The sequence below is a fragment of the Streptopelia decaocto genome (assembly GCF_964273445.1).
Source record: "Streptopelia decaocto genome assembly, chromosome: Z".
In the NCBI taxonomy this organism is placed as follows: Eukaryota; Metazoa; Chordata; class Aves; order Columbiformes; family Columbidae; genus Streptopelia; species Streptopelia decaocto.
In genome coordinates this window covers 47140004-47167937 of record NC_138657.1, presented here as the reverse complement: position 1 = coordinate 47167937, position 27934 = coordinate 47140004, and the positions used below count along the sequence as shown (strand labels likewise).

Sequence of the window (27934 nt, the reverse complement as noted above, 5' to 3'; positions counted from 1 at the left end):
CAGATGTAAATAAAGACCAAAACTCAAATAAGACATTTCAAGCATGTTTGTTTTACTGACTCATGTAAAGGGTGATTCTGAGGGGAAAAAAGATCTCCTTATCCTGATACTAGGTTTTTAAATATGCAAGTAGTTCAAATTTAGGGTTTGTTGAACTGCCAGCATTTCATCTCTCACATAGTCCAGGCTCCATCTGTTTTAATTAACCAAACCTCCTTCCATTGTGTAATGTAAGGACATTGTGTGTTTTTTACTCTGAGTTTCTTAAAGACTGATTTTTCTCCCTTAGCCTAATGCTAACTACAGACAGCATCTGCAATGGCTGTATCTGCACCCTTGCCAAAAAACGAAGAAGCTGGTGGTGAAAGGGTATTTGCTGCACCTTTTCCAATGGAAACATGCTGTATGGGGAGGGTAGGAGATGCAGACAAGCATAACCACTCCACCACTTCTTTTTTCAACCTAGCTGCCACGAAAGCCGCCTGGCGCTTGCCTGCTGTGCCCTTAAAATGCCCCGGCCCAGCTCGCCTTCCCACGCCCTGCCTATCGTCATGTTTTTGTCCCCACGGACAGACACACACCTGTGTGACATCTCCATTCCCAGAGGAGGCTATTAAAGGAAGGGCCTTGAGTGGGGAAGTACTAGATACTCCCCGCCGCTGGAATGGGCGACATTCGCAGTGCCGCGTGGCGAAAGGAAAAAAAAAAAAAAAAAAAAAAAGAAAAATAACCAAACAAAAGCCCCCAGATTCTTTAAAAACGCCGATTTCCCGTGCGGACCGGAGCGGCCGCCCCTGGCGCTGGGACGGTCCCGCCCGAGGGGCGGAGCCCGGTGCCGCGCCCGTTCGCCATCGTGCGGCACAATGCGGTTATGCCGCACTCCCGCCCCGCCGGCTCCGGGTCGCCACGCCGGGCTGGCAGCTGCTCCCGCGGAGCCTGCGGGCGGAGGGGCCGCGGGGATGGAGGGCGATCGGCTGGAGACCCCGGTGAGCGCGGGGGGAGCCGGGGACGCACCGTCGGGTCGGGGTTTGCCGTTCGCTCCGCTGTTGCGCCTTGTGCTGCGGGGGACAGGGCTGGGTTCGGGGTGTCTGCTCTGGCCCCGCCCGGTACATGCCGGCAGCCTCGTCGCTGCCGGGCTGGGAGCGGCACCGGCGGCAGCGCTGCGGTGCTGGCACGGCGGGCAGGGCTCGCACGGGGCTTGATCCGTAGATGGGGCTTGATCCGTAGACGGGGCTCTGTGCTGCTGGGGAGACGGTCCCGGAGGCGCATGAACGGGGCGGGTGTGATCCCGTGGCGAGCTGAACGCTGCAAACCCCGAAGGGAACGCGCGGGCGCTGGGCAGCCGGTGTCTGCGCTCGCCACTTGATGCTACGCTGGGGTTTCGCTTGCGGAAGGCTGGCCCGGCCCGTAGTCCGGCCTCGGAGCGCGGTGCCAGATGGCTGTGGAGTCATTAAATTACTCAAGGGCTGCATGGATCCACGGGCTGCTCTTTGTGTAGCAAACAGACAGATAAATAAATAATGTTCCAGACTCGAACTGTTAGGGTAATGAAGTCAAGGCAGCTTCAGTCCCTAAATGTGAATTACACGGCTCGAAAGCCTGTTGTTTAACCAGCCTGACACTTAATTTCTTTATATATATATATTTTTTTTAATTATTAATAATATTTTAATCTCCCTTCTTGAAAAGCGAGAGAGCAAGGTCAGCTAAATGTATGGAAGTTAAATGTATGGATTCCTATCGTTGACAAGTATGGTTGCTTTCATTTCACTAGGTCCTTAAGTGGAATTAAGACTACTCCCCACCTCTCCTCCCCTGCAATGCAGACATGACCTAAAGATGAACTGAGTTTGCCTAGTGGCAGTGTTAAGTTCAGCTGAAATGAATGTTGTCAGTGCTTTCATAAATGTTAATTGAGATTTGTTTGCAGTGTTATGGAGAGAAATGTCTCAAACCAGCTAGCACTGTGTGCAATAGAGTATTCTACAGAGGTGGGGTTTGGTGACATACAGCTGTGCAATAAGTCTCGCTGGCTCATGTTTTCTGTGCTTACGCTTGTTTTTCCTTCTTTCTTTCATGAAGGTTGCCATTAAGGGTATTGAAAGGGAGCTCATCTGTCCAGCATGCAAGGAGTTATTTACTCATCCACTTATCCTTCCTTGCCAGCACAATGTCTGTCACAAATGTGTGAAAGAAATACTTTTTGCATTTGAAGACTCATTTGCTGATGGAGGCTCTGAATCCTCTAATCAGAGTAGCCCTCGAATTAAAATCTCTTCTTCTAGCATGGACAGAATTGACAGGATTAGTAGATCAGGTACGTATCAGAATTTTTGTGTATTTTCCTAATTTTATGTATTAGACTCACAAGCTGAATGATATCTGCATTGGTAAAATGTCTTCCCAATAGTCCTGATGTAGTTAAAGAGATGACTTAGGTACAGTGGAAGCCTTGTTCATTCTGTGGCAAGAACAATGGGAATATGCATAAGGACAACGCACTTTATTTCATATATAATAGATTTGTCTTTGTGGCATCCTGTAAATCTTTGTGAAAATTGTGTTTGTTTATTCCTGTATTTCAGGTATACTGAGATGCAATAGCATCACCTTCAGTAGCATTGAGATGTAGATTTTAGCAATTTTATTGCCTGTCAGTAGTGTGGTTAAGATCGTTCTCTCAGGTTTTGGCCAGCTGAAATTCAGTAGTTCCACTTCCTTCTGAGCTTCTGCAGTCTTTGCAAATGATAGTTTTGTCCCACCCACTTCATTATGCTTCACAAGAAATCATTTTCCATAGATGATAAATGTTGTATGGTTGCAAAACTGGAGGACAGATGACTATAGGAAGACTGCACTGTTTCTTTCAGTGTGATCAGCTCGCAGCTTTAAGGTGCATGTCGCTGTAAGGCTCTTCAGGCTCACACTAGAGAGATTTTTACAGCTGTCTGTGTGATCCACAGGTGCATTAATTTGCTTTTACACAGATATATCAAAAGTACTTTGCGCCTCTTGAAAGAAACCTCACCTTGGCTTGTAGGCTTTCTTCTGACATATCCACTTTAAAACCACAGTCCACAGTGCTCTGGAAGAATCACCCACAAGACAAACCCTAAAGCTGTATCTTGTATTTCATGTGTTACTAACACTGATCCTCCCCTTCCCAGTTCCTGTTTTCAATATTCAAGGTTTTTATTTCACCTCCTTCTTTTAAGCATCTCCTGAGTTGATCAGTACTGGTACTCTTTCAAATCAGTTTGATAAGTGAATGTGGTGTTCACTGTACCCTGGCTGGTAGAGGCTTTTGTGGTTTGAGGGAATCTGCAAACCACATGGCTAGTTAGCTTCATTATAGTCCAGTTTTCTGGACGTGGGGCACATACCCGCACAGTCACTGTTTACATACTTAATCTTCAGCTGCTTTCAAAGCCCTCTCTAGCTATGGTGTTACGTGAAGTTGAATGAAGAGAGCCCACTGCTAATTGCCTTCTCCCAAATCCAAGTCTATGCCACTTCTGCCTCACTAAGCATAGTCATGTTCTGGTGTGGCATTGTATAGATGGAAGTGGTCACTGGTTTCCACTGCTGCTGTCCGCTTCATGTTTTTATAACATGGACATTGGAGAGCCCCAGGTTGGGTGCCTGGGGAGTGGTGGATGAAGCATGAGTGAGCTGACCTCCCTGTGATAACTGGGGCTCGGGAAGTGAGGGAGCATGGGCACAGTCCGCCCTATGCACCGAGGAGGCAAAGTTCCATTGGGAACCTGACATTCAATTACTATTAGGTTTGCAGAGTTCAATTTGCAGTGCTTCCATAATTGTTGGCAGCCCTTCTGGCATGGTTTAGTGTTACTGCTTCGTTATGTCCTTAACGACAGGGCAAGACGGACCCGTTCGTGGTACTGCTGACCCCCAAATATATATATATGTGTACAAAAGTTGTTGCAGGGGCTGTGATCTTTAAATCCACAGTCATCTGCTACCGTCCCAGCAAACTGATGGGAATTTATGTGTGTTATCTCCTCCACTGAGCTGCTAGTAGAGGGAGATGAATGCCTTCCTGAAAACTTCCTACCTGTTCGATCAGTAGCAAGATAGTGTTGAGACTTGCAAACAATGGGCTTCCCTGTGTTGCCCCCAAAGAGCTTGGGCGGAGCACATCACAGGAAAAGTTTTATCTCAAACAGTTCAAATTTGCAAAATGAAAAGCATATGGAAATGGGAAGTTTAAAGGATACATTTGGACATTCAGGTTATACTGTCTTTGCTTCTGATGTTATAGGCATTATAGCTTCATTGCCCTGTGGGGTGTGAGATTTCCTTTCAGATGTTTGGTACTGGTTATGTTCAACCAACTTGCATCTTAAAAATGTAAGTTCTCATCTTGCATCTGAAGTACTTATACTCGGCACTGCCTTGCTTAATTCATTTTGTGATCCTTAGGGGACTGTGTAATAAAACAGCTCTGTAAGAGAGAAAATGTACCAGAAAACATCTGAAGTGGAGCATCACATATACAATGAAAAAAACCACTAGAATTTCTGGTAGGCATGTGCAGGGCATGTCCCTGTCAGGACATTATAGTTGTGCTTGAAAGTGTGTATCATGCATCCCTCCTGGTCTGGGTGGGGTGGTGGGTTGGTTTGGTGGTGGTGCTGGGTTTTTTGTTTGGGTTTTTGTTTGTTTGTTTGGGGTTTTTTGGTTATTTCTTTTTCCCTAGTTCAGGAGTTTCATGAGGAGTATCATCTATTTAAAATGATTTGGGCATTTAAATTCTTGAGATGCCAGAAGGAGCTGGTCCACATTCTGTATTTGTGGTGCACATACAGCTTGCATTTACGAATACAATTTATCTTAATGGAAAAAGGCTGGAACTGGTAGAACACTTTATTTTTCAGTTGAAATGGAGTGCATGTGCTTCTTAAAATCTAGTGTGTTTGTTTAAAAAAAACCACTGTCTATATCATATGTAAAATAATTTTTGATTTGAAAATACATGTTGCATATAGAATGACAATAAAGGATATTTCTTACTTTAATCCATTTTCTGTCATGTTGGTGCAATTAAAATGTTCATGTAATTAGAGTAAAGCATGTAATGTAGTTATGTGGTTATGCTGATACTTGCGTAGCAATGATGGATGATGTCAAAACTGAATGTTTGAAATCTCTCTCCCTGCATTCCCCCCATATCTCTTCTTTATCCCTTTTTCTGTTCTGCTTAAATACTACAGTTGTTTCATGTGCTAGTGAACAAGACATTCTTGCCTTTCAGCCCTGCAGTAAATTAACAGCCACAGGAGAGAAAACAGTTGATGCTTTTTACTTGAACCATTGTAAACCAATGGTATATCTCTTATTTTGTATTCTAAACAGCTTTTTGTTCATTGTTTGCAGCCTCACAGAGGAGGTCTTTTGGGTGCAGAGGTAGAAATGCTTCATTTCTTGTATTGGCTAGAGGTAGTCTAGCATTTAGATCTCGAGTTAAATATTGTTGGTTAGCATATCACTTTTTGTCAGTGGTCAAGTCCACAAAATTACTTTTTCAGCGAGCAAAGGTACAGCAAAGGACTTCTATAAGGAAAGCTTTTCATTCTGTTTAACACAGACTTAAAGGTCAACTGGACCAAAATTCATTTGAAGGTTGGATTATTATTTTTTTTTCCCATGGCCAAACATATGTCAATGGGTAAAAAACCTCACATTCTCTTTTTGCTTTAAAACAAAAATCCAATCACCTTCTTGCCCCACGCTTTTTATTTTTTAAGAGTTTACATGCTCAAGTTTCAATAAAACTCCCTACTGGTAGTGAAGTGTAATTATTAGACTGATCTTTGTAACTTTTAAAGGTAAAACAAATTCTTCATTGTACAAAAGCTGAGCCCGCTCAATTTGATAAAGAAGCAGATTGAAATTTACATCATGTTAATCTGATTAGGTAGTTCTGGATATGGCAGTCTAGCACAGCACATGAATATATGAGGAAAACAAAATATTTTAAATTTATACACTTGTAATGTTTGGCATGCTTAGGGACACAGTCCAGTTGAAGGACAGCCAGTGTCTCTTTAAATGTGTTTGATTTCCAAAACTGAGCTAGTCTAAGCATCTCAGCCACTGTGTGGGCTTGTTAACCTAAGTGTTTCTTTTCTTGTTGTGATACTCTGTCAAAAATGGAAAAAAACTCCATATCTCCATGTTGCCATGATATTGGCAGGCACATGAACAATCCAGAGAAATATCGTGTCCTTCAAGAAGGCATGAACTGAGCTACATACAAGTCTGAATTTCACACTCAGTGGAGGACAAAGCAGCTAATCGGAAGGGCAAGTTTAAGTTGCTTCAGTTGAAGACTGAAAGTGTCATAAACCAAAGATAGTGTAGTATACCGTCAGAGCCTTCAAAAGCTGTCCTTAGCTGCTCTTTTTGCAGAAAGCACCCTTGATTCTGGGAAGATTAAAGTATCTGAAAGCATTAACTGAATTTCAGAGGGTGGCAATATACATCTGTTTTTAAAAACTTTTATGAGAATCCAGTTGACTTTTAAAATCTTTATTTTTTTAAAATCTCACACATTTAACTTCCATGTCTTCCATAACCATAGAATTCTGGTGATATCTGTTTACTTGGAAAAAACAAGTTCATTTTTAAGATGTCTTATCCCTTTGCAAACTATCAGCTGCAGGTTTGGCTTTTCAACATTTTAAGTGGTTGTACCCCTGCTTAGGAATAGGACATTTAAACACTGTCTTTAAAAGACATGGTTATGATTGCTCTTTGACTTGAGTCTTTGCAGTCTGTATCCTAATACTTGTGAGTTCGGAGTCCGAGCGTGAGCACATGTTGTGCTGATTTTTTGGTTACCGATTTGGCTATTCGTTGCAAGTGAAACAGTGTTTTTACAAATCACAGTGGAAAATCTCTTGTGACAATACCTAATATTTCACAAAACGCATACTTGTTTGTTGTAAACTGAATTGGCAACATGAAAAAAGAGAATATGGGGAGGACGTAAGTTTCTCTGAGCTCCACATCTGACTAAAAGATCCATGGATTTTGCTGCTCTGTTTTTCTGTTTGGTTGTTGGGTTTTTTTTCAGTTTTATCAAACTGAACACAAGACAGGTAGCTCTCCAAGTAATTTATCACTTCATCAGTGCTTCCTTTTTAAAATACAAGCATAGAAATCCTACAAGCAGAAAGCAGAGTAATTCTTACTGCATGTTAATATTTTAACACTTGCTAGGCAAAAAGAGAGTGTTTCCATACTTTAAGTATTCAAGTGGAAAAGCATGCCAAGAAACTTAGCAAGTAAACTTCCAAGGTTTAAAATGGGAAAAAGTCCACAACCCTAGGCTGTTAGAATGCTGTCATTGAAAAGGGACAAGACATCTGAAGGTGGGCAGAACTCCTTCACACTGATTGCTTTCTGTAACCAGTGTCACCAGTCTTCACAGAGCATGGCTCATGGTGATGGTCTCATTTCGGTCCACCATGGGCAGAATGAAAGGCCTCCATTGGGATGCAGCTGAATTCACCTTTGAGTTAAACGAACACTCCTTCCACATTTGAGCCACTTGGGCCAGACTACCAAAGCATGCTACTGGATACAAATTTCAGATTATGTTTTTAAACTTGACCACTGCACCATGTTTGTTGGTTTTGGTTTTGGTTTTTCTTGTCATCTTGCTTTTTCATTGCTTGCTCTCTGCTATAGTGTACTGCTTGCAGGCAGTTCTTTTACACATGACACTGTATCATTATTTTCTTAGTTTTAGGAAATGTAAGTACACCAGATGCCTTGCTGTAGCTGTTGACTGCATGGTACTGCATGCAAAATCATCTTTTTGTTTAGGCCATTGCAGAAGCGCCTGTAGGATTTCCCTCTGTTCCTGTGTGCAGTGCTAGCTTGGAGCATACTTTGGAGATACAGTTTGTGTTTCACTGCTGTTGCCATGCATTGCATGTGTGTGTTGCTGTGTATGCCAAGTTACAGGTACTGCAGGATGTGCAGTTTGGGTAATTAATTCACTTCAAATAAGTACTAAAAAAAATTTCAAATAAGAAAAAAAAATCTAGTTGTTCTGTTCAGGACCTACAGAAGGGCATGAGACCAGCTGAGTTTGAGAATACCAGTTCGTACGTACGTATTCCTGGTCTGGTCATGCATAACTACCATGGGGCACAATTCAAAGATTTTTCAAGGAACTAGTTCCTTATTAGGAAATTTTTAAAAAGACTTTTAAGGGAATAGAGGTTTTGGACTGTTGGATGAAGCAGCCGCAGGAGAGCACCACAAGGCAAGTGTCTTTTGAGTAGCATCAAAGGACACTTCAAAACGAAAGAAAGCTTCAACACTTCCAGAGATAGCAACTCCACCACTTGCCTTGGCAGCCTATTTCAGTGCCTGACAACCCTTTCTGTGAAGAATCTTTTCCTAATATCCAATCTAAACCTCCCCTGGTGCAACTTGAGGCCATTTCCTCTTGTCCTATCACTTGCTACTTGGGAGAAGAGACCAACACCTTCCATGCTACAACCTCCTTTCAGGTAGTTGTAGAGAGCAGTAAGGTCTCCCCTCAGCCTCCTTTTCTCCAGGCTAAACAGCCCCAGTTCCCTCAGCCGCTCCTCAGAAGACTTGTGCTCCAGACCCCTCACCAGCTTTGTTGCCCTTTGAATTCTCTCTAGTTTGCTTCATCACTTTATTTTTTGAGGGAAGGGGAAATCTTACCTGTAGCTGTTTGGCAGGAGTGCAGCTTCTCTGCTACCCCATTTTGAAATGAAAAGAGAGAGACATACCATGTGTAACCATGCAGATCTCTGGTTCCCCAGTTCAGAGTAGAGGAATCTCTCAGATGTAACCATCTCAGCATCCCCTTTGGTGTGCAGGGCCTACTTAGCAGCCCTGTTTTATCAAGGCCATTCAGCAAGGGCCAAGTCAGCCTCTGCATATCTTGACTAAATGATTTGGCTGAGATTTCATACTGGTAATATCTAGATCGCTTGTTTTCCTCTTGATTTTTTTTTTTATAGTCCCTCTTGGGACAAGCCAGATAATTTTAACTCAGACAAAGTAAACTTCAGGGAGCTCCACGTTGGCTATATTTGTCTGGGAATAATGAGCCTGACTCTGGGAATAAGCATCTTTCACTTCAGTATATTATGAAGCGATGGGGAGCCAGTTAGCCCAAAACCAACTGGTTTCCACAAGGTTTTGTGCTTGAAAGACTGCAGCTTGAGTGCATCCAAAACTAGACTAAGAAGATAGGATTGGAACAGTTAGATTAATTTTAACATAGAACTAAGTTTTAGAGTAGTAGTTTGTAATGTCCCCTGGATTCAGACATTACACTGCTGTATCGTGGCAAATGTGTTCTCTTTGGCTTGGCAGACTGCATATGAATTGGTATTGTACTGGTTTGGATGATGTGCTATGGTAGTTTGGAATTGGTTCATAAATTCCTGTGCTTCTGCCTTTAGAATTTAAACCTCTTCTGTTTATGCTTCTCCTAAATCAGAATTTGGTGTCTACACAGGAAGAAAACGCAATTCACTGACCCTTCGATCGAGTTTGTTTCCTTGTCCGGGTTGCCAGCGGGATATTGATCTTGGAGAACGTGGCATTAATGGCTTATTTCGCAACCTTACCTTGGAAACCATTGTGGAAAGATACAGACAGGCAGCCAGGGCAGCCATTGCTATTATGTGTGATTTCTGCAAACCTCCACCTCACGAGTCCACGAAGAGCTGCATGGACTGCAGTGCCAGCTATTGCAACGAATGTTTCAAAGTACACCATCCTTGGGGAACTGTGAAAGCCCAGCATGAATATGTAGGGCCAACCACCAACTTCAGACCCAAAGTAAGTAAGAATTTGGGTTTCAGTGTATTAAGAACATATTTGAAGGGGACCCTACAAGTAAGGATATTTTTTTTCATTTGGGAAATGGTTTGTGTTACTTGTGACTTGAGGATTTTTTTTCTTTTTGATAAGACTTAGTGGTCTTGAACATCTAAAATTCAGGTCAAGGAGGATGACACTGTGTGGTAAACTTAAAAATGCAACATAACTGCCTGCCCCCCTCACCCATTCCATTAAGGCTGCTTCCCTTTGGATGTTTTGTACCTGAACTTGATTAATCTCAAAGCATCATCTTTCTCTCCTACTTCCTTGCATCTAGCAATAGCAAAAGGTGGAGTTCAGGTCTGTGATGTTCTTACACCCTGTTATTTTTTTTTTTTTAGCAATAGCAGAACAGCAAAATGTAATGGCAAGTTTTCTATACACACTCTTGCTGCTGTATTCAGACAAAACAGAGTGATTGCAAAGTGCTGTTACCTTTGTTTCTTCTGCCAAGTGTGGTGCAGAACATGGCACTGCCATATTGAATTTAAGTTTCATGATGGGAGGAACTGTCACAGCTGCCATCCCTCTAAAAAAGGACCACAACAGGTGGTCCAGCACTTGCTACGTGTCTGTGGCCAGTGATCTTGCTGGAGGTCCCACAGATGTCGGAAATGCTGATATTCAAGGTGTCCTGATTAATTTTGATTAAATTAGGTTGATTTGATTAAGGTTCAATGTACAAGAAGCCTTTGACTGGTGGTGTACCTTCTTTCAGAGGCTGGAAAAATTTGAAACTCAAAAGTTAGCAAGCTGGCAGATAGTGAACATCCAGAAGTCCACTTAGTGCTGTCTTTCCTTAACTCTAACACATTCATTCCCATTAAGAACAAGCGTGTCCTTGCTGTGCGTTAAAATGCACTAGCTGTCTTTGTGAAATGTCCCTTTACTGGATAAACAGGTAAAAGTTTGCATGTTGTCTTACAGCTATTAATCTAAAATGCTGTACAGCACCTTGAAAACTTTGCTTCTATGGTATCTAAATGTTCACTGCCACAACATTACTAATTAGAAGTACCATCTTTGTGTACCATATGTTGTTATTCTACATGGAGACTGAATCTGGGTTTAAAAGTCAGTAGTTGAATTCTGTTAAAGTAGAGTTGAAAGGGGTAGAAGTGCTTTAGATCATCCTGACCTTGATGGATCAAGTGTGTGCCTATGTGTGGGTTTTAGGTTTTTAAAATTATACCTGCAGATGTACTGTTTAAAAAAAAATAAAAGGGGGAAAAATGTAGGTAAATCAACTATATATAGATCTACTTTGTAAACAAGCTTCCCAACAACAGTAAGCTGATCTTTTACTCCGCTTTTATACTTCTTTGAGGTCTGTTTGAGCTTAATATAAAGAAAGTGCATTTTTCATTGCGCTGCATTGTTAAGACCTGAACTGAATACATGGAGTATTTGCTGGTCTCCTCAACAGTGTTCGCAGTCATCACTTTAATTTACAACTGGACTGGAGAGCACTTTGTAACGTGCATGGTGGGGATGGGGGAAGCACATACTGGGCTGATTGTTCTTGAATTATGAAAGAACTAGACAAGGTAGTCTGCTGACCCCTTCTGTTTCTAGCTTGTAGGCTGTAATTCTTCTTACACGAGGAGATGAATAAAAATACATGGTTTCTGTTAGGTGTGACTGCCCACTGCTGTGGAAAAATTACCTCCACATACTAACAGCATGATTACAGTTTTTGGAGATGTCTGCCTGTCCCTCTGATTTTCTTCTTAAATCCAGCAATGACAACAGGATAGTTCATTGTATATGCTTCTTACTGACAGTCTTGTGTACCAAGGTGCTAGTGAGACTAGTGTCTTTGGCCTTTTCACCATAGCCTATGTCAAGGTTTAAGGCAAGGTGGCAATAAACCGTGGCAGATGCTCCTTGTTACCCTCTTATCTCCCACCACCCCTTTTCCTTTTTATCAGAAAGATGATAGGAAAGATAATAGGGAAGGAAGAGAGACTTAGACTTCAAGTTGGAAGGTTTTAAAGGGTTTACTAATGCTACTAATAAATAGAGAATATATACAAACTATACAAAACCAATCTGCAGTGCTCAATGTGGAGCTGGTGTCACTCCAGCAGCAGAGCTGGGTGTGCGGAGCTGGCGGCTCCAGCAGCTGCAGCTCAGGCCCCCGGAAGTCACGGGTGGGACTTCACAGCAAACCAGAAGCTGGATTTCAGGAATGCGGGGCCTGAGGCCTGTAGATCACAGGCAGACAGGCACGGTCCTCTGTAGATGGTGGCCACGGTCGAAGAGAAGCGAGACGCTCGTGGTCCCATCTTACATAGGGGGTATGATGATTATGGGATGGAATACTCAGCTGGTCAGTTCTAGTCACCTGTCCTATCCACCCCTCCTCAAACACGCCCCTCTCACAATGGAACGTGGGAGAACTTATCAGTCTTTCTTAGCTACCATAGTAATAAATCTAAACATGAGCTTCTTCAGCATTCCGTTGGTCTCTTATCAGCACTGAGTACAGCATCCTAGGAAAAATATGCAGGCTAAAACTCAGAGGAGTACAGCCACCTAGAAGAACTTAGCTGAAAGAAAAATCACTAAAAGAGAACTGGTTTTGTTTTTAACAAAACCAGGACAGCCTAAGATAACATGTGGGGCTTGAGAACTGGTTTCAGAGATGGTCTTCAATTTTAGCTTAGTGTGTCCATATTTATGCTACCCACAATTTTCTATTTTTGTGCCCTTTCCTGTGTGTGTGTGTGTGTGTGTGTGTGTGTTAAAAGATGATATTTTAGAAGCTCGACTATTGGCATTGCTGTCTTGTTCTTCTCCTTGATATGAAACTGAAAAGTTGTCTCAAGAGCTTTTCATTGTTAAGATGGAGTAGATGGACCCAAATATTGTCTTTCAGTGCTCTGGAATGAGGCAAAGGTTGGGGCTTTTTTAACACCCACTCACCCTGCCTTTTAGATGGTTTTATCTGTTGCTTGAGCTTGGAGTTAAGCAGCACTTTTTTTTCCTCTTTGAGCAGTTATTGCAACATGTTCAGTTTTTGAAAGATGTAGTTTTTGGGTTTTTTTGGTGTGTTGTTTTTTTTGTTTTGTTTTTTTTGTTTTGTTTTTTTTTTGGTTTGTTTGTTTGTTTTTCTGCAATGCTGTTTAAGCTGATACTAGAATTAGCACTCAGCATAAAAAACTCGTAATTGGAGTCAGAGAAATTGGAACACTGGAGCCTTTTGTCTTTAAACTGACTGTGACTGGTGACAGCGGCTGCATTTCATTTGTTGCTCCAAGAGTGATGGCTGTGTGGCTGATCTGAGTCTAGCTTAGACTTGAGTCATTGCAGTATTATATCAACTCTTGCTTTAAGAAATAGTTTGTAGCCATTTCAAGAGAGAACTGAAATGCTGGCATGGACACAGTTAAATTTTATGGGCTGGGTGTGTTTTATATTGCATTTACAGCTCTGAGCAGCAGTGTTAGGGAGCTTGAGACAAGCAAACAACTTCAGCGATTAGCAGAATGGTTTATTGCAGCCTGGCATGGAGTCTGAATGATGTGTACACTGACATTGCTACAGGTTTACTCCCTGTAAACCTCGTGAAACTGTGTGTTCATCTGCTGGCTTTCACTGGAACCGCCAAATGTAAAATGTGGAAGATAAACTGAATCTAAAAAATCCACAGGTGGAATCAGATGCTGCTGTGGGATTATTGAGTGTTTTGATGGTTTGTTGAGCAGCTCAATTTTTGGAAGTACACCTGCATTCTCTCTGCTCCCCCCCCTTTTTTTTTTAATTTTCTTTTCCTCAGATTTTGATGTGTCCAGAACATGAAATGGAGAAGGTAAACATGTACTGTGAAATCTGCAGAAGGCCTGTTTGTCATCTTTGTAAGCTGGGTGGAAGTCATGCAAACCATAGAGTGACAACCATGAGCACTGCCTACAAAACCCTTAAGGTAAAAGTAAATATTGCTGGACTTGGCCTTGGGAAGGGGAGGAGTACTGAATTTCTGGTGTAAGGGCAAACTCACTCTGGCCTGAAGCCAGGACTTGTGTTTAGAGGACACTGAGCTAGTCATGAGGCATGCTGTTGTGCAACATCTGTTAATGTATAGATTAGCGAGACACAGTGCATGTCTGAGAAACTAAACTCTATTTTCTATAAGGCTTGAAACATAACCCTTTAAAAATGCTTCCACCTTATTTTAGCCAATTGTACAGCAGTACTGGCCAATGCTGAAGGTTTAAGCATTTAGTACTTTACAGTCTAGCTCTTACTCCTGCATGTTCAAATAAGTGTCCTTGTGGTTTGATTTAGCTGATACTTCAGAAGCACTCCTGGAAAAATTGCATCTGAAATATCTGTTGGGACCTTGTATGTTTCTGAAATTGCATAGCTGTTAATTTCCTGAGGACAGTACAACAGGGAAGACTTGCAAGCATTGCTTTGTTATTAGAGAATGATTGCTGCTATCTCCTCTTCTTCCCCTTCTTCTGCTCACAAGAGAGAGAAAGAGAGAGCAGACCAGCTTTCCTTGTGCTCTTTGGCCTCCTTGCCTGTTTGCAAAGGCTTTTCCTGTACAGCTCTTAATTCTTGCAACTGAGGAAGTGCAGAGACATTCATAAGTTTGTCCTTTGAACCACTCATTTTTGTAGCAAATCTTACTATGAATGAGTTAATAACTAACAAAGCTTTTCTGTAAGTTTCAGTAATGTCCTGAAGCCTCATGTTCCTAGCCTAAGAGAGAGTGGCTCCTGAGGCCGGGGAAGAATGAGCCACCTGAGGCTGTTTCCTCTTGTCCTTAGAGGCTGTGCCCCCAGTCCTGCTTACGGCAGTGGCCTGGTGTCCCTGACAGTCATCACAGGTCACTGAGCAATTCTCCATGGGGCTGTTGTTCATAACTGGTGACAGGTGTTTGTGACTACATAAACCAAGCGCTAGCTGGACGACCTGCCTGTGTTGGTTGTCAGTTTTATCAGCTGTTTGTACGGGCTTGCTATTTTATTTTAACAGGAGAAACTTTCAAAAGATATTGAGTACCTCATCAGTAAGGAGAGCCAGGTGAAAGCTCACATCACACAGCTGGATCTGCTGCAGAAAGAAACAGAGGTAAGAGTGGCTTGTAGTGGTCTGGGGATGGCCCTTGCAGAGACACAGCAGGGACTCTGTTTTCAGTAGAGTGTTTAAAATCCTTTGGGTTTTTTCAGTTAGCAGGTAAAACAATTTCTGAACAGTTGATTTTAGTCTTGAATCACACATGTTAAGACCTAGTGCTGACAGTGTGGGAAATTTGGACAACATACAGAGGGAAGTTAAGTTTTGGGTGCTGCCATAAATTTAGTTGAAATAAAGCTTATTTGATACCTTAACCAAAGAGAGATGAGTTAGGTTTACAGCTCTTGTGTATTAATGGCGTTGCACAATTGATGCTGTTTCTTTACCTTGAGGATGTTGCAGTAAGGTCAGAATTAAGGGCAAAGTTGCCCTGCTAAAGAGTCAGAGCTGGGAGCTCACATACAAGCTGAAAAACGCGACGGTGGAAAGCGCAGGAGCTCCTGGCCCTACCTGTATATTGATAGAGGTTGTCTCTGTGTTTTGTAGTTCCATTTATCCAGGGCACTAGTCAGAGGTGGGACTACAGTTCTGAGGGCATATGTGAGAAACTGGACTGGACTGATGGTTCAGGGTGATAGGGGAGGGTGAAAGAGGACCTGGCTCTTGGGCATGAAGATTTCAGAGGCTGACCTGCTTTTACAGGGGTTTTCCATGAGCTGTGGAGTTATGCATAAATTCCATGCATAACTCAAGGCATAATCAGAGGAATACTTTCCTGCTCTTCTTTCTGTGTGTTAAGATAGTAAATGCTTGCTAGCTTGGGTGAAGTGCTGATCGCATTTTCAGTGCTGGAGCGCATAACGAAGTTCATTAGCCTCATCTGTCAAATGGATTACAAGATTGCTATGATATCTTGAACAACCATAAGTATGTTTCTGTACACAGCCACAGTGCTGTGGAAACTGTCTAAAATGGCTTTTGTTCCCTCCTAGCGCAACAGTGAAAGAGCTAAAGAAGAAGCACTTCAGAGTTTTGAGAAATTATATCATGTTCTAGAAGAGAAGAAATCTGCAGCTCTTAGGGCAATTGAAGCTTCTAAGAGTTTAAGGCTGGAAAAATTGCAAATGCAAGCAGAAGAATATCGAGGGCTCCTGGAAAATAATGGTCTTGTAGGATATGCTCAAGAAGTGCTTAAAGAAACTGATCCATCCTGTTTTGTTCAAACAGCAAAACAACTTCATGTCAGGTATCTTAATTATCTTCTGTTTGAGGTATAGATACTGTTCCATCTTGTCTGGTCAGTCATATTCTTTTGTTACCTGCTAGCAAAGCACTGAATGCAGTACCTTGTATTGCAAAGGCTCAGAGATGGTCCCGGTACAATTTAGTAGAAATTACTACGTTACAGTGTGCATGAAGAAACAGCACACGGGGAGGCTCTGCCCTACAACAACATGTTGTCCTCGTTCCTTTCTGTGGGACTGCAGTGGAAGGGTGGCCCATTCGACTCACTGTCACATTCCTTTGCTCAGAGATTGTATTGGGCATTTGCAAGTTAATCTAAAAGGTGTCTTCTGGCTTTAAAGTCTTTGATCTTAATAGTTGTTCTCCATTAGTGCTTCACACCTGTTTTGTTCTTTGAACATAATGTTACAAATTGTTAAATGCTCTGCCAACTGAATGATTATCTGTTCGTTATCTTTACAAAAGGCCTATAAATTTTGCATTTGAATTCTGCCTAGAAAAACAGAGGTTTCTGGGAGACATCAGTAAGTACATGAAGACAGAACTTTTTTTTAAGGCAAAACCTATTCATTTTTACTTCAAATAATGCACACATGTGAATTGCTTTTCATCTCTTCTGCCATTCCTCTGCTTCTGCACTTTCAGAATCCAGAAAGCTACTGAATCTCTGAAGAGCTTCAGCCCAGCAGCTGAAACTACTTTTGAAGACTTTGTGGTAGACATAGCCAAACAAGAAGAGGTCCTTTGTGACTTGTCATTCCATTCCAATGGTAAATTCAGAGAGCACTAGGTCTTTTTTGAGTTACAGCTTTAAAGGCTTCTCTGGAAAGAGACAGAACTTATGCAGGGCTGCAGTTGCAGAACTCAGTCTTGTGACTTACAGTGTCCTTCTTGCCTCCGTGATCCAAAAGGCATTACCTGGCAGCAAAAATAAATAATACAACTTTCAAAGTAAAAACAGAAAGTAAGGGATTTAATGAAGTGCATGAACAGAACCATCCTCATCTGCACTCTTTAAATGAGTGAAGCAGATTCTGCCTCCCCCCACCACCTCCCTGCTGTAACCACTCAAAGGGCTTGTATGGCTAATTATGAAACAGTGTCTATAGAAATGTGAGCTTTTTTTCTCTTGAATCTCTGGCATTCCAGGTCTAGAAGTAGCAGAAATCAATGAAGCACAGAGCACAATGTACAACAAAGCCCTGATCAGTGGGGAATGCCCTAGGAAGACAGACTCATCTGCTATCTATGTTCTTGAGTATGATAAGCTGAGCAGAGAAGAGGAGAGCATGATGCGGCAGGAGATCAAAGTTTGCAGCAAGAGCAAAGTAATATCTGATCTTGGTGAAGACAGCGATCAAAGGTATAAAGGGTCCGTCTGTAGCCCTTGGAGACGAGAAATTATTATGCATACTCCTCCAGCTCCAGGTAGGTATTGGTTTTTCTTATGTCCACAGGTTGCTGAGTCTGTGTCTGTCAGTGTGAAGAGCTGTAGGTGGTTTCCAGTAGCTCCCAGACTTATACTGTACTGTTACCAGTTGCATAAATGTTTAGAAGCACTGCTAACAAGCAGGTTAAGTAGGTAGTATACTTAGACTGTGTGAGCTTGCATGATTCCTGATAGCCTTTAAAAGTGAGAAATTCTAATGCCAGTGTGACTTAACATGCAGTTTATAAGCACAGAAGGTCAAATATTTAACTAAGAGGATTATTTTGGTTTTCAGTTTTCAGTTTTCTTTTTGATGACAAATGTGGGTACAACCAGGAACGTCTCCTCCTGAACCCAGGAAGAACCTCTGTGGAAAGCAGGGCTGGATTGCCTCTGCTACTGGGATCTGAGCGTGTGCAGGTTGGATGCTACACAACCCTGGATTACATCATCGGCGACACCGGCATTGCCAAAGGGAAGCACTTCTGGGCTTTTCATGTGGAAGCCTATTCATACCTGGTGAAAGTGGGAGTTGTTTCTCTCAGCAAGATACAGAAATTGTTCCATAATGCCCATGATGTGAGCAGCCCAAGGTAAATTGTAGACTTTCACTTAATACGTGTTTTATATAAGGAGGTCACTTTTTAAAAAATGAATTATGAGTCCCATCTCAATTAGTACACAATGTGAACCTAGCCAGTGAAAAGTCGCTTGAAGAATGTGGTGGAAGCAGGTTGTCCTGTTCATCCCCTACGGTTAGTAGAAAGATGTTCTAATTATCCAGAGTCCTATTTTCTTTCTTTTTGGGAAAGAAAGCAGGTTCCTATAGAGGTCGAGATATTTCAGTTAAAGCAAGCGGGTTAAAAACAAAAAAGCGTCAGTTGCAAGATTGAAGCAATGCTTAATTGTCAATAGTAAGACTCTGCCTTAATTCCCTTAGCCTACTAGGTTTGGCAGCCGTTCAGAGGTACAGTGTTCACTGTGCATATCTGTGTATCTTCGGTATAGCTTGCATCATGGTGGATTCCAAGTCACTGACTTATCCCAGGCCATACACATGCATGCAGTACTGGAATGCTACTAGGGACAAGTCAAAGTACAATGAACAAAACAGCAAAAAGATACATCTCTCAGTTACTGTTACAGTAAGCCTGGATGTGTCTAGGAGTTGCAGGCTGGGAGGATGTCTCCTGGAGACTCTTAACCTTTCCAGGAATCTAACAAATGTATTGGTTTACTCCTGTATAACATGCTGCAAGAGTAAAAATGCCAGTGTCTTTTGCTGCTTAAAGTCAGGTGGAGCCTTTTTGCAAAGTGAGAAATAAAATCCTGATTTCTTTTTCCTTATTCACACAAATATCTGTAAAACTTTCATTGACACACAACCAACCCCCCCCCCCCCGCCCCCCAGACACCCCCAAAATGCAAACTAAGCTAGGGATTGTCTACACAGAAGGATGTGCTTCTCCAGCCTGTCTTTATCTGGGGATGGAAGTAGGGGGTGAAGCATGTAGACTGAACAAATCTGGCTATGAACTTTCCCCAGTAACCAGCTGGCAAACACAGGTTCAGGGAAGCCTCCAGGTAGAGCACTTTTTTTGTTGTTTTTTTTAACAACAACTAGAAACCAAACAAAAAATTTCAAACAAAAAATTTAAACCACTACTTTTTGTGTTTTGAATTTTAAAGGCAATGTAATACAGGAGCACTGTGGAAAACTCATAGGACAAGGGTAATGTTAAATGTATTTACTGGTGTAATTTAACGTTATGTAAATAAAGTTAAACATATCTTGCTGGTAATTATTAGTCATAGTCACTAAATTACTTCTCAAGTTAACTAGTTTACCTGTAGGTTCATTAATGATTACCTAGCATGAGTAGATTTAGATACATCTGCTCATTAATAAAGCCTTCTGTGGTTTCGTCCTCATTAGGGTTTAGCTGTTATTAATTTTTCTAAGTGACCCAAGTGAATGGTCTCCACCTACTAAATGCATCTTCCCTCTTACCTTAGGTATATTTTTACCCTGCAAGGCTTTGCAGGTGTGGCAGGATGCAAACCCCCCTCTGTCCCCCTCCCTCCTTCAGTATGGAAGGAGTAGGCACATCTCCCTCTCTCTCTGCTACTTGAGGCTAACAGCTTCTTTTGTTTGGCCCCAGAGCACCCTGGCCAGGGCCCTTAGGAGAAGGGAGTGCCGAGGCGCCAGGGAGCCGCTGGGCGCCTGCGGCCAGTGTGGGGGATGTTGGGAGGCTTCAGGGGCACCCACAGCCAGTGTGGGGGTGCAGAGAAGCTTCTGGAATGCCCACAGTCAGATCTGATCAGCCAATATAAAAACGGGATTCTCGTCGAGACTCCGCCCATTATCGCGGGTCTCTCGGAGCACGAGCAAGATGCTGCCGCCGAGAGCCTCCCCTCCCCGGGATGGAGACTCCGCTTGCCTTGCCGCCACGGCTGTGAGTAAAACTTCTCGCAGGATTGCAAGTGTATTTATACTTTCCGTGCACATTTGCACGTGTAACTTTCCGTGCTTAATATGAGCACGTGTAAAATTAATCCTTGCATAATCGCGGGTGTATTTTCCTTCCGTGCTTCCACATAAGCATGTGTAACTTTCCGTGCACATTTGCACGCGTACTTTCCGTGCTCAATACGAGCACATGTATAAATTATTTCCTCACACAAGTGCGAGTGTATTTTCTTCCTGTGCTTCCACATAAGCACGTGTAATATTCCATGCACATTTGTACGTGTAAGTAAATTAACCCTCGCAGGATTGCGAGTGTATTATAAATTTACCCTCGCAGAATCACGAGTGTACACTTCCCATACTCACTATGAGTACGTGTATCTCTTTAAAATAATCCCACACCGTGTTTGGCAAGTGTGTACTCCTCCAGGACTCAGGGACGGCTCCGGCATTGTTTTGGGTGAGGCCATGTGCATGCACTCTGTGGATCGCCTGTTGTATTAGTTGCTGCCCCTTAATTTTCCTCAACTGATATCCGAACCTGTATTTAAGTCAGTTTTGGAGTGTTAAAACCCTGTTTCTCACCAGTTTAATAAAAGTTGTTTTGGACCCTGTTGTCCCTTAAACTAACCTCGGCGTGCCTCCGTGACAGCAGGTGATCATGTGTTGTTACCTGTCTTACAAAAATGTTTTCTCCAGTTCACAACACTGATTCTGCTTCAGAATTTGATAAAAGCCAATGGTTGTTTTTCTGTTCTAGACATGAGCAAGACAGTGGTCATGACAGTGGAAGTGAAGATGCCTTCTTTGACTCATCACAGCCTTTGACACTGGTCACTTTAGGCATGAAGAAGTTCTTCATCCCCACAACATCAGCTGACACCAAGGATCCAGCCAGCAGAATCCTTCCCTTACCATCATACTTGGGCATCTGCCTTGACTATGATGAAGGCAAGATGGGGTTTTACGACGCAGGCCACATGAAATGCCTTTATGAGTGCGAGGTGGACTGCTCTGGCGTAATGTACCCAGCATTTGCCTTAATGGGTAGCGGGGCAGTTCATCTTGAGGAAGCTGTCACAGCAAAGTACGGGGAGTACCATGATGACATCTAGTGCAGTAATTTCCTCACATTGCTGTCCTGAGATGGAAAATAAGAGCAGAAGAGTCCAACCTTATTTTTCAGTCCTGATAATTACATTCTACCTACATGTTGCTCACAAACCTCTGGGCTGTGCTTTCTTTTTTTTAAGATAACTGTCCAGATACTTCCCACACCAGTGGGAAATCACAGAATGTTCAGGATTGGAAGAGACCTCAAAAGATCATCTAGTCCAATTCCCCTGCCGGAGCAGGAACACTTCTGGGAACTCTTCTGCCTTTCTTGTGATCTGGATGATGGCGTTCTCCACAGACTTTCTTCACAGGGCGAAGCAGGGAGGAAGTTTGACTAGCAACCAAATCGCTCTTCAGGGTAGAAATCTGCCTTTTGTGTAACTGAAGTCCTTACATAGTTTTGCATTTAATGAAGTCAAACCCGACAGTGTGTGATTGCTGTTCTCCTTTTAAGAAATCTGCCTGAATGCCTCTGAGGGGTCAAGTGCTTTCCAATATGCCCCTGAGCACCAAGGGTTTGGCCTTTCAGCACAAAATAACATTTGCAAAAGTATAATATAAAGCAGGGAGAAAACAGAACTGCAGCTGAATATTTAGGTTGTGTTTGGAAAGAGGAGGGTAAAGTAGAATCTGATTGCATGTCGTATACCTTTAATATGACTGGATGCTAAAACTCTCCTTCTGGCACCTGGTGTCATATAGTTGGTGGCATAATGGTAAGTTTCTTTACTCTTTCAGGCTTTTACTGTATGCTATATAAAGAAAGTGCAATTCTACCTTAAACATCAGAACTCAGAATCCTAAATCAGAAGTGTTTGCGTGTGTGAGTAGTATTACCTGGTATTTAGGCAAAGGCAAATGAGTTAGTGACATGAGTAATAATATGTGAATTTAAAAAAAATCAGGTATTGCTTTAAATACTTGTTTCTGTAAGTTAATTTTTTTAACTAGTAGCTTTTTTTTTTTTTTTAGTAAGAATGTTAAAAACGCACTGATTACTTTTTGAAACCCAATTTCTGCCTTAAAGGATGTCTTCCCTCAAACTTCCTCTCATGTTAAAAACTGTATCATACAGTAGTTTTTCATAGAATAACAGAGACGCAGTATAGTGTGGGTTGGAAGGGACCATTAAAGCCCACACTCCCACGGATGGGGCATCACAGAATCACAGAATGTTTGGGATTGGAAGGGACCTTGAAAGATCATCTAGTCCAATCCCCCTGCCAAAGCAGGAACACCTAGATGAGGTTACACAGGAATGTGTCTAGGCAGGTTTTGAATGTCTCCAGAGAAGGAGACTCCATAACCCCCCTGGGCAGCCTGTTCCAGTGCTCTGTCACCCTCACTGAGAAGAAGTTGCTTCTCATTTTCGCACTCCCTGATGGTCCTCAGTCTCTCGACTGCTCCTTAAGTTCCACCACCATGCTGAGCAGATCTTGCACCTGCTCACACCTCACACAGGTGGAGTGCTGGACTCCCTCCCCCAGCAGCAGCAGGCTCTGGCACTCCCGGCAGCCAGAGACCTGAACAGCCCCGGTTTGGGGTAGGCCCGCCATCTGGATCGCCACAGTCTTTTTGTGACAAGCTCTCTGTCTGGAGGAGACCATGGTTAATGGCAGTCTGGTACACTGGCAGCAGGTGAGATGGTCTAACAAAGCAAGGGGTGACAGCACCCTGCTGCACGGGCTACCACATGTGCTGCTGCAGCACAGTGTGAGTGGGACTCACTCGTTTCACATGCTGGTTGCACCTCCCAGTGCATGGTGGGCAGCATCACTGCTTTTTCAAAGCAAGGGGCCATCCACAGCTTCTCTGAGCAGCCTGTTCCAGTGCCTCACCACCGTTGTAGTGAAGAATTTCTTCCTTGTATCGAATCTAAATCTACCTTCTCTCAGTTTCAGCCTTTCTTTACAGGAGAGATGTTCCAGCACTCTGACCATTTTTGTGGCCTTTCTCTGGAACCCGCTCTGTGCTGGGGTCCCCAGAGCTGGACACAATACTCTGGGTGGGGTATCAGGAGAGCAGAATGAAGAGAATCTCCTCCCTTGCCCTGCTGGCCAGCCAGCAGCCCAGGTTACATTTGGTGTTATGAGCTATAAGCCCACATTGTCAAGCTCATGTCCAGTCTTTCATCCACCATGGTCCCCAAGCCCTTCTCCACAGAGCTGCTCTCCATCCCCCAGTCTGTGTTGATACTGGGGACTGCCCAGACCCAGGTGCAGGACCTTACACTTGGCCTTGTTGAACCTCATGAGGTTCACACGGACCCACTCCTCAAGCCTGTCAGTGTCCTTCTGGATGGCATCCCATCCCTCTATCAAATGAACTGCACATCTTGATGTCATCTGCAAACTTGCTGAGGGAGCACTCAGTCCCGCTCTCTATGTTGTTAAGGAAGATATTAAATAATATTGGTGCCAGTATAGACCCGTGAGGGCCATCACTTGTTACTGGTTTCCACTTGGACATTGAGCTATTGACTACAACTCTTTGGACATGGCTATCCATCCAATTCCTTATCCATTGAACAGTCCATCCACCAAAATGGTATCTTTCAAGTTCATAGGTAAGAATGATGTGGAGGATCATATCAAAAGTCTTACAGAAGTCCAGGTATGTGACATCTGTAGCTTTTCCCTTGTCCAGTGATGCAGTCACTCCATCACAGAAGGACACTAGATAAGTAAGGCACAATTTGCCCTTGGTGAACCCATGTTGGCTGTCTGTAATGACCTCCCTGTCATCCATATGTTTCAGGTTATCTTCCAGAAGGATCTTAATTTGGGAACAGATCTTAATGGGAACAGAGGTGGATTGCATCTGTTTATAGAAATCTGTGTTAAAAAACATGTGGGTATTTGCACTGTTAACTTGTAGAAAAATAAGGATATAAAGTGCAGGATGTTTCTAATACATACTTGGTGCTTTCTAATTTGGGGATATGCTTTCTAATTTGGGGATAGTGTTGTATTTTGATGAATGTGTGTGAAGTATGCTTACTATTTACATGTATACAACTATAGATCTGTGAAATGGGACCTGAAAATCACAATACACTTAAATGAATGTAGGTAATAATGTAAAAACTTTGTGTGCTTTTCTGTCTGAACTGTTGTACTGATCTGAGCTGGAGTTCATCCCTCTTAGTGTTCTCTCTCTTAAGGCTCTGCCCAGTGGCCACTGTCAGAAGAAGTTGGCAGAAATGGTAATTGACAGGAATGTCATCTGTGCCAAGGTGAGCATCACAGCCCTTTTGGGGCTAGAAAGGCCCAGCTAGGACAACTACCTGTCTGGATCTTGCCTGCAAATGTTTGTATCTCAGTAAGGCTGTGTGGAAGTATCTTCCACAGCTTCATTGTGTGCTTGAATGAGAAACACTTTGATGTCCCAGGCAGCAGGTGTGAAGCAGTGGGTATGTATTCTGGAACTTTCTCCTGCAGGAGAAATGGCAAATTGTCACTTGCTAGTTATCCTTTAGGTAATTTCTTTTTGTAATAGATAGTTATTATAGCCTTTCTTTCCTTCACGTTGCCTCTTGCTAGATGGAAGCCATGCTGTACTGGTGACCATTCTGCTGCCCATCTTTCTCCTCTTGCTTTCTGAGGCTGACTGAAGGAGCTCTTTAAACAGACACTGCTGCTGTGACAGATGACAAAATTCTGGGTTTTGCTTCTTTCCATAGTCCTAAGACCATATTTACTGTTTTGTTGATATCAAATATTAAGCTGACATTTGCACAGTTTCTTCTACAGTGTTTTCCACACAACCCAGATGGCTAATTGTAAACAAGATGTGCACATACAGGATTTCCCCACCTTGTGTGTTATTTTGCATTTGTTAATGTTGAGTTTCATCTGCTCGTTTAGGTAGTCATTTACTCCCTGTAACTTTTCAGTCACTTCCAGGTTTGAAATGCCCCTGAGTAGCTTCATAGGTAACACAAATGTGATCATTTTTTTCTGTTTGCTTACTCTTCTAGGTCTTGGAGCAACTTAAGTTGTAATGAGACACAGCAAATCGCTTTCTGCTGTTAAAATTTATTGTTCCTTCCACTTTCTTTCCACGCAGTCATTTATTAAACCATGATTAGCTAGTAATTACTGAAAACTTTTACATGTTTGTACACTTTGTTCAGTAGATGGCTCATGTTCTTGTGTGTGTGAGCTCCATAGTCAAACAGACCCAGGAGACAGGATTCTTTGTCAGTACCTGTGACTCCTCCCATTTTAAAATCATAGAATAGTTTGGGTTGGAAGTGACCTTCAAAGCTCATCTAGTCCAACCCCCCTGCAATGAGCAGGGACATCTGCAACCAGATCAGGATACTCAGAGTTCTGTCAAGCCTGGCCTTGAATGTCTCCAGGTATGGGGCATCTACCACCTCTCTGGGCAATCTGTTCCAGTATTCTACCACCCTCATAGTAAAAAATTTCTTCCTTGGGTCTAGCCTGCATCTCCCCTTCTTTACTTTAAAACCATCACCCCTTATCCCATTGTAACATGCCCTGCTAAAAAGTCTGTCTCCATCTTTCTTATAGGCTCTTTTTAAGTACTGAAAGGCTGCAATAAGGTCTCCCTGGAGCCTTCTCTTCTCCAGCCTGAACAACCCCAACTCTCTCAGCCTGTTCTCATAGGAGAGGTGTTCCATTCCTCTGATCATCTTGGTTGCCTCCTCTGGACCCCCTCATACAGGTCCATGTCTTTCCAGTCTTGAAGGCTCCTGAGCTGAACACAGCACTCCCTTGACATGCTGGCCACACTCCTTTTGATGCAGCTTACGATATGATCTGGACCAGTATCATCAGGCTTTGGCCTTTCCTTATTTTATGGAAATATTAAATAATTGAACACTCTATCTTAGATATGAAGACAGCCCCTCAGACTCATTTATTAAAAAAAAAAAATAAATACTTGTTTGAGAATATAGAAGAAATTAAAAATGTAGTGGGGTTTTCTACTATAGCTTTATCCTGCATTCATTTAAGATGTGCTCTGCTATGCAATTACTTATTCTACTGTACAGAGACTGACACTACTTTAAACAGTTATCTACCTTTTGATATGTCTGTATTTATCTCATTCTGAGTTTAAAAAATGATTTGGCTTCTGGTGTTACTTGAATACTTAGGATGCATTCATTACAGTACTCTATGGTGCTTACTCCAGCTTATAAAGTAAAAAAAAAACGAACACGTTACAGGCACTGACAACACATGGTCATGTTTTTCCCCACTGCAGTGGAAGTGTCACCTTTCAGAAACAGAGTTCAGCAGTGCTTGCCTGTCCAGGTACTTATTTTTCCAAAATAATTTTCTTCCTACAAAACAGCACTTTACAATGTAGACTAAGCTAAGAATGGTGTGGTATTGTGTGGATCTTTGTGCAATATAGCTGTTTAGTGACTACTGTGTGATTTGCAAAGCTCCATGCAGGTGTGAATCGTGTAGACATGTTTTAGATATCTAAAGCTTTAACAAAAAGGCCTTGTTTTAAAATATTCTGAAATGTGAATGTGATGTCTTTTTTTTAATAAAGGCTGAAAATACAGTGACTTCGTGATTTATGTTATCACATCCCAGTTCTGAAGTCTGCCAGTTGAAATTTTATTTCTTACAATAGATGACAATAGGTGACTTGTGGGGGGAAAGCAGTGTTTTTGGTTCTCAAGTCTGCCCATATACCAATACCTTTAATTTTAGGAGGACTAAAGAGTCTAGTTTGGACCTACTGCCACGTCAGGCCTTTAATTAAGATGCTGATGTTAGGAACTTGGCTGCCTGAGGCTCTGTTTCCAGGCAGGGAAGAAAGGGTGTGTCCAGGAGGAACTTCGCTTTTGGGCATTTTCAAGGGAATCTACCCCTTCCTTAGTGGAGGAAGCAGATGGTGCTTAGCTCTCCAACCTGAGCAACCCAGCCAAGAGACTGAAGTTAGGCTGGATGGACCTGCCTTGCTCTGCAATTCTGAAAATGGGGGCTACTGCTTAAATCTGCGTATCTCTGAAAATTCAGTTTTTATGTTTGTCAATGCTGCTGCTTTCAGGTGTTATAAGTTCCAGCTTCTGGTGGTTGCTGCCATCAGGCCTGCTGTGTGTGCACCCGTGAGCTGTATTCACAGGGAATGTCCCATGAGCTGTGCTAGTGCAGTTAAAGCAGCCACACAGTCAATAATTGTATGTGTATACTTTAGGAGAGAAGGGCTGACATTCCTGGGAAAGCTGGAGTGTTGAAACCAAGTGCAGTATTCTGCTGAATTTTTTCAACTTTATGATTTGACTGCTATCCTCAAGTATGTCATTCAAAGGTATAAATGACAGGTTTGTTTATTCATAGAATCATAGAATATTTTGGCTTAGAATGGACCTTAAAAGATCACCCAGTTCCAATGCTCCTGCCATGGGCAGAGAGCCTTTCCACTAGACCAGGTTGTTCAAAGCCCCATCCAACCTGCCCTTGGAACATTTTCAGGGGTGGGGCATCCACAGCTTCCCTGGGCAGGCTGTTCTAGTGCCTCACCACCCTCATGGGGAAGATCTTATCAATCTAAATCCACCCTCTTCCAGCTTAAAACCATTACCACTAGCCTATCACTACAGGCTCTTGTAAAAAGTCCGTCTCCAGCTTTCTTGTAGGTCCCCTTCAGGTGCTATAAGGTCTACCCAGAGTCTTCTCCAGGCTGAAGAACCCAACTCTCTCAACCTGTCTTTGTAGGAGAGGTGCTCCAGCCCTCTGATCATCTTCGTGGCC

The 27934-nt window shown here is 42.7% G+C and overlaps 1 protein-coding gene across 1 annotated transcript; it reads left to right on the top strand.

Moving 5' to 3' along the window:
- Positions 1-908: 908 nt before the first annotated feature.
- Positions 909-26738, top strand: TRIM36 (tripartite motif containing 36). Its single transcript, XM_082075614.1, has 10 exons — positions 909-986; positions 2083-2317; positions 9536-9861; positions 13685-13831; positions 14890-14985; positions 15924-16177; positions 16822-16946; positions 17326-17604; positions 17901-18198; positions 20836-26738. The coding sequence occupies exons 1-10, from the start codon at positions 960-962 to the stop codon at positions 21188-21190; spliced, it is 2142 nt and encodes a 713-aa protein (XP_081931740.1). The 5' UTR covers positions 909-959; the 3' UTR covers positions 21191-26738.
- Positions 26739-27934: the final 1196 nt, after the last annotated feature.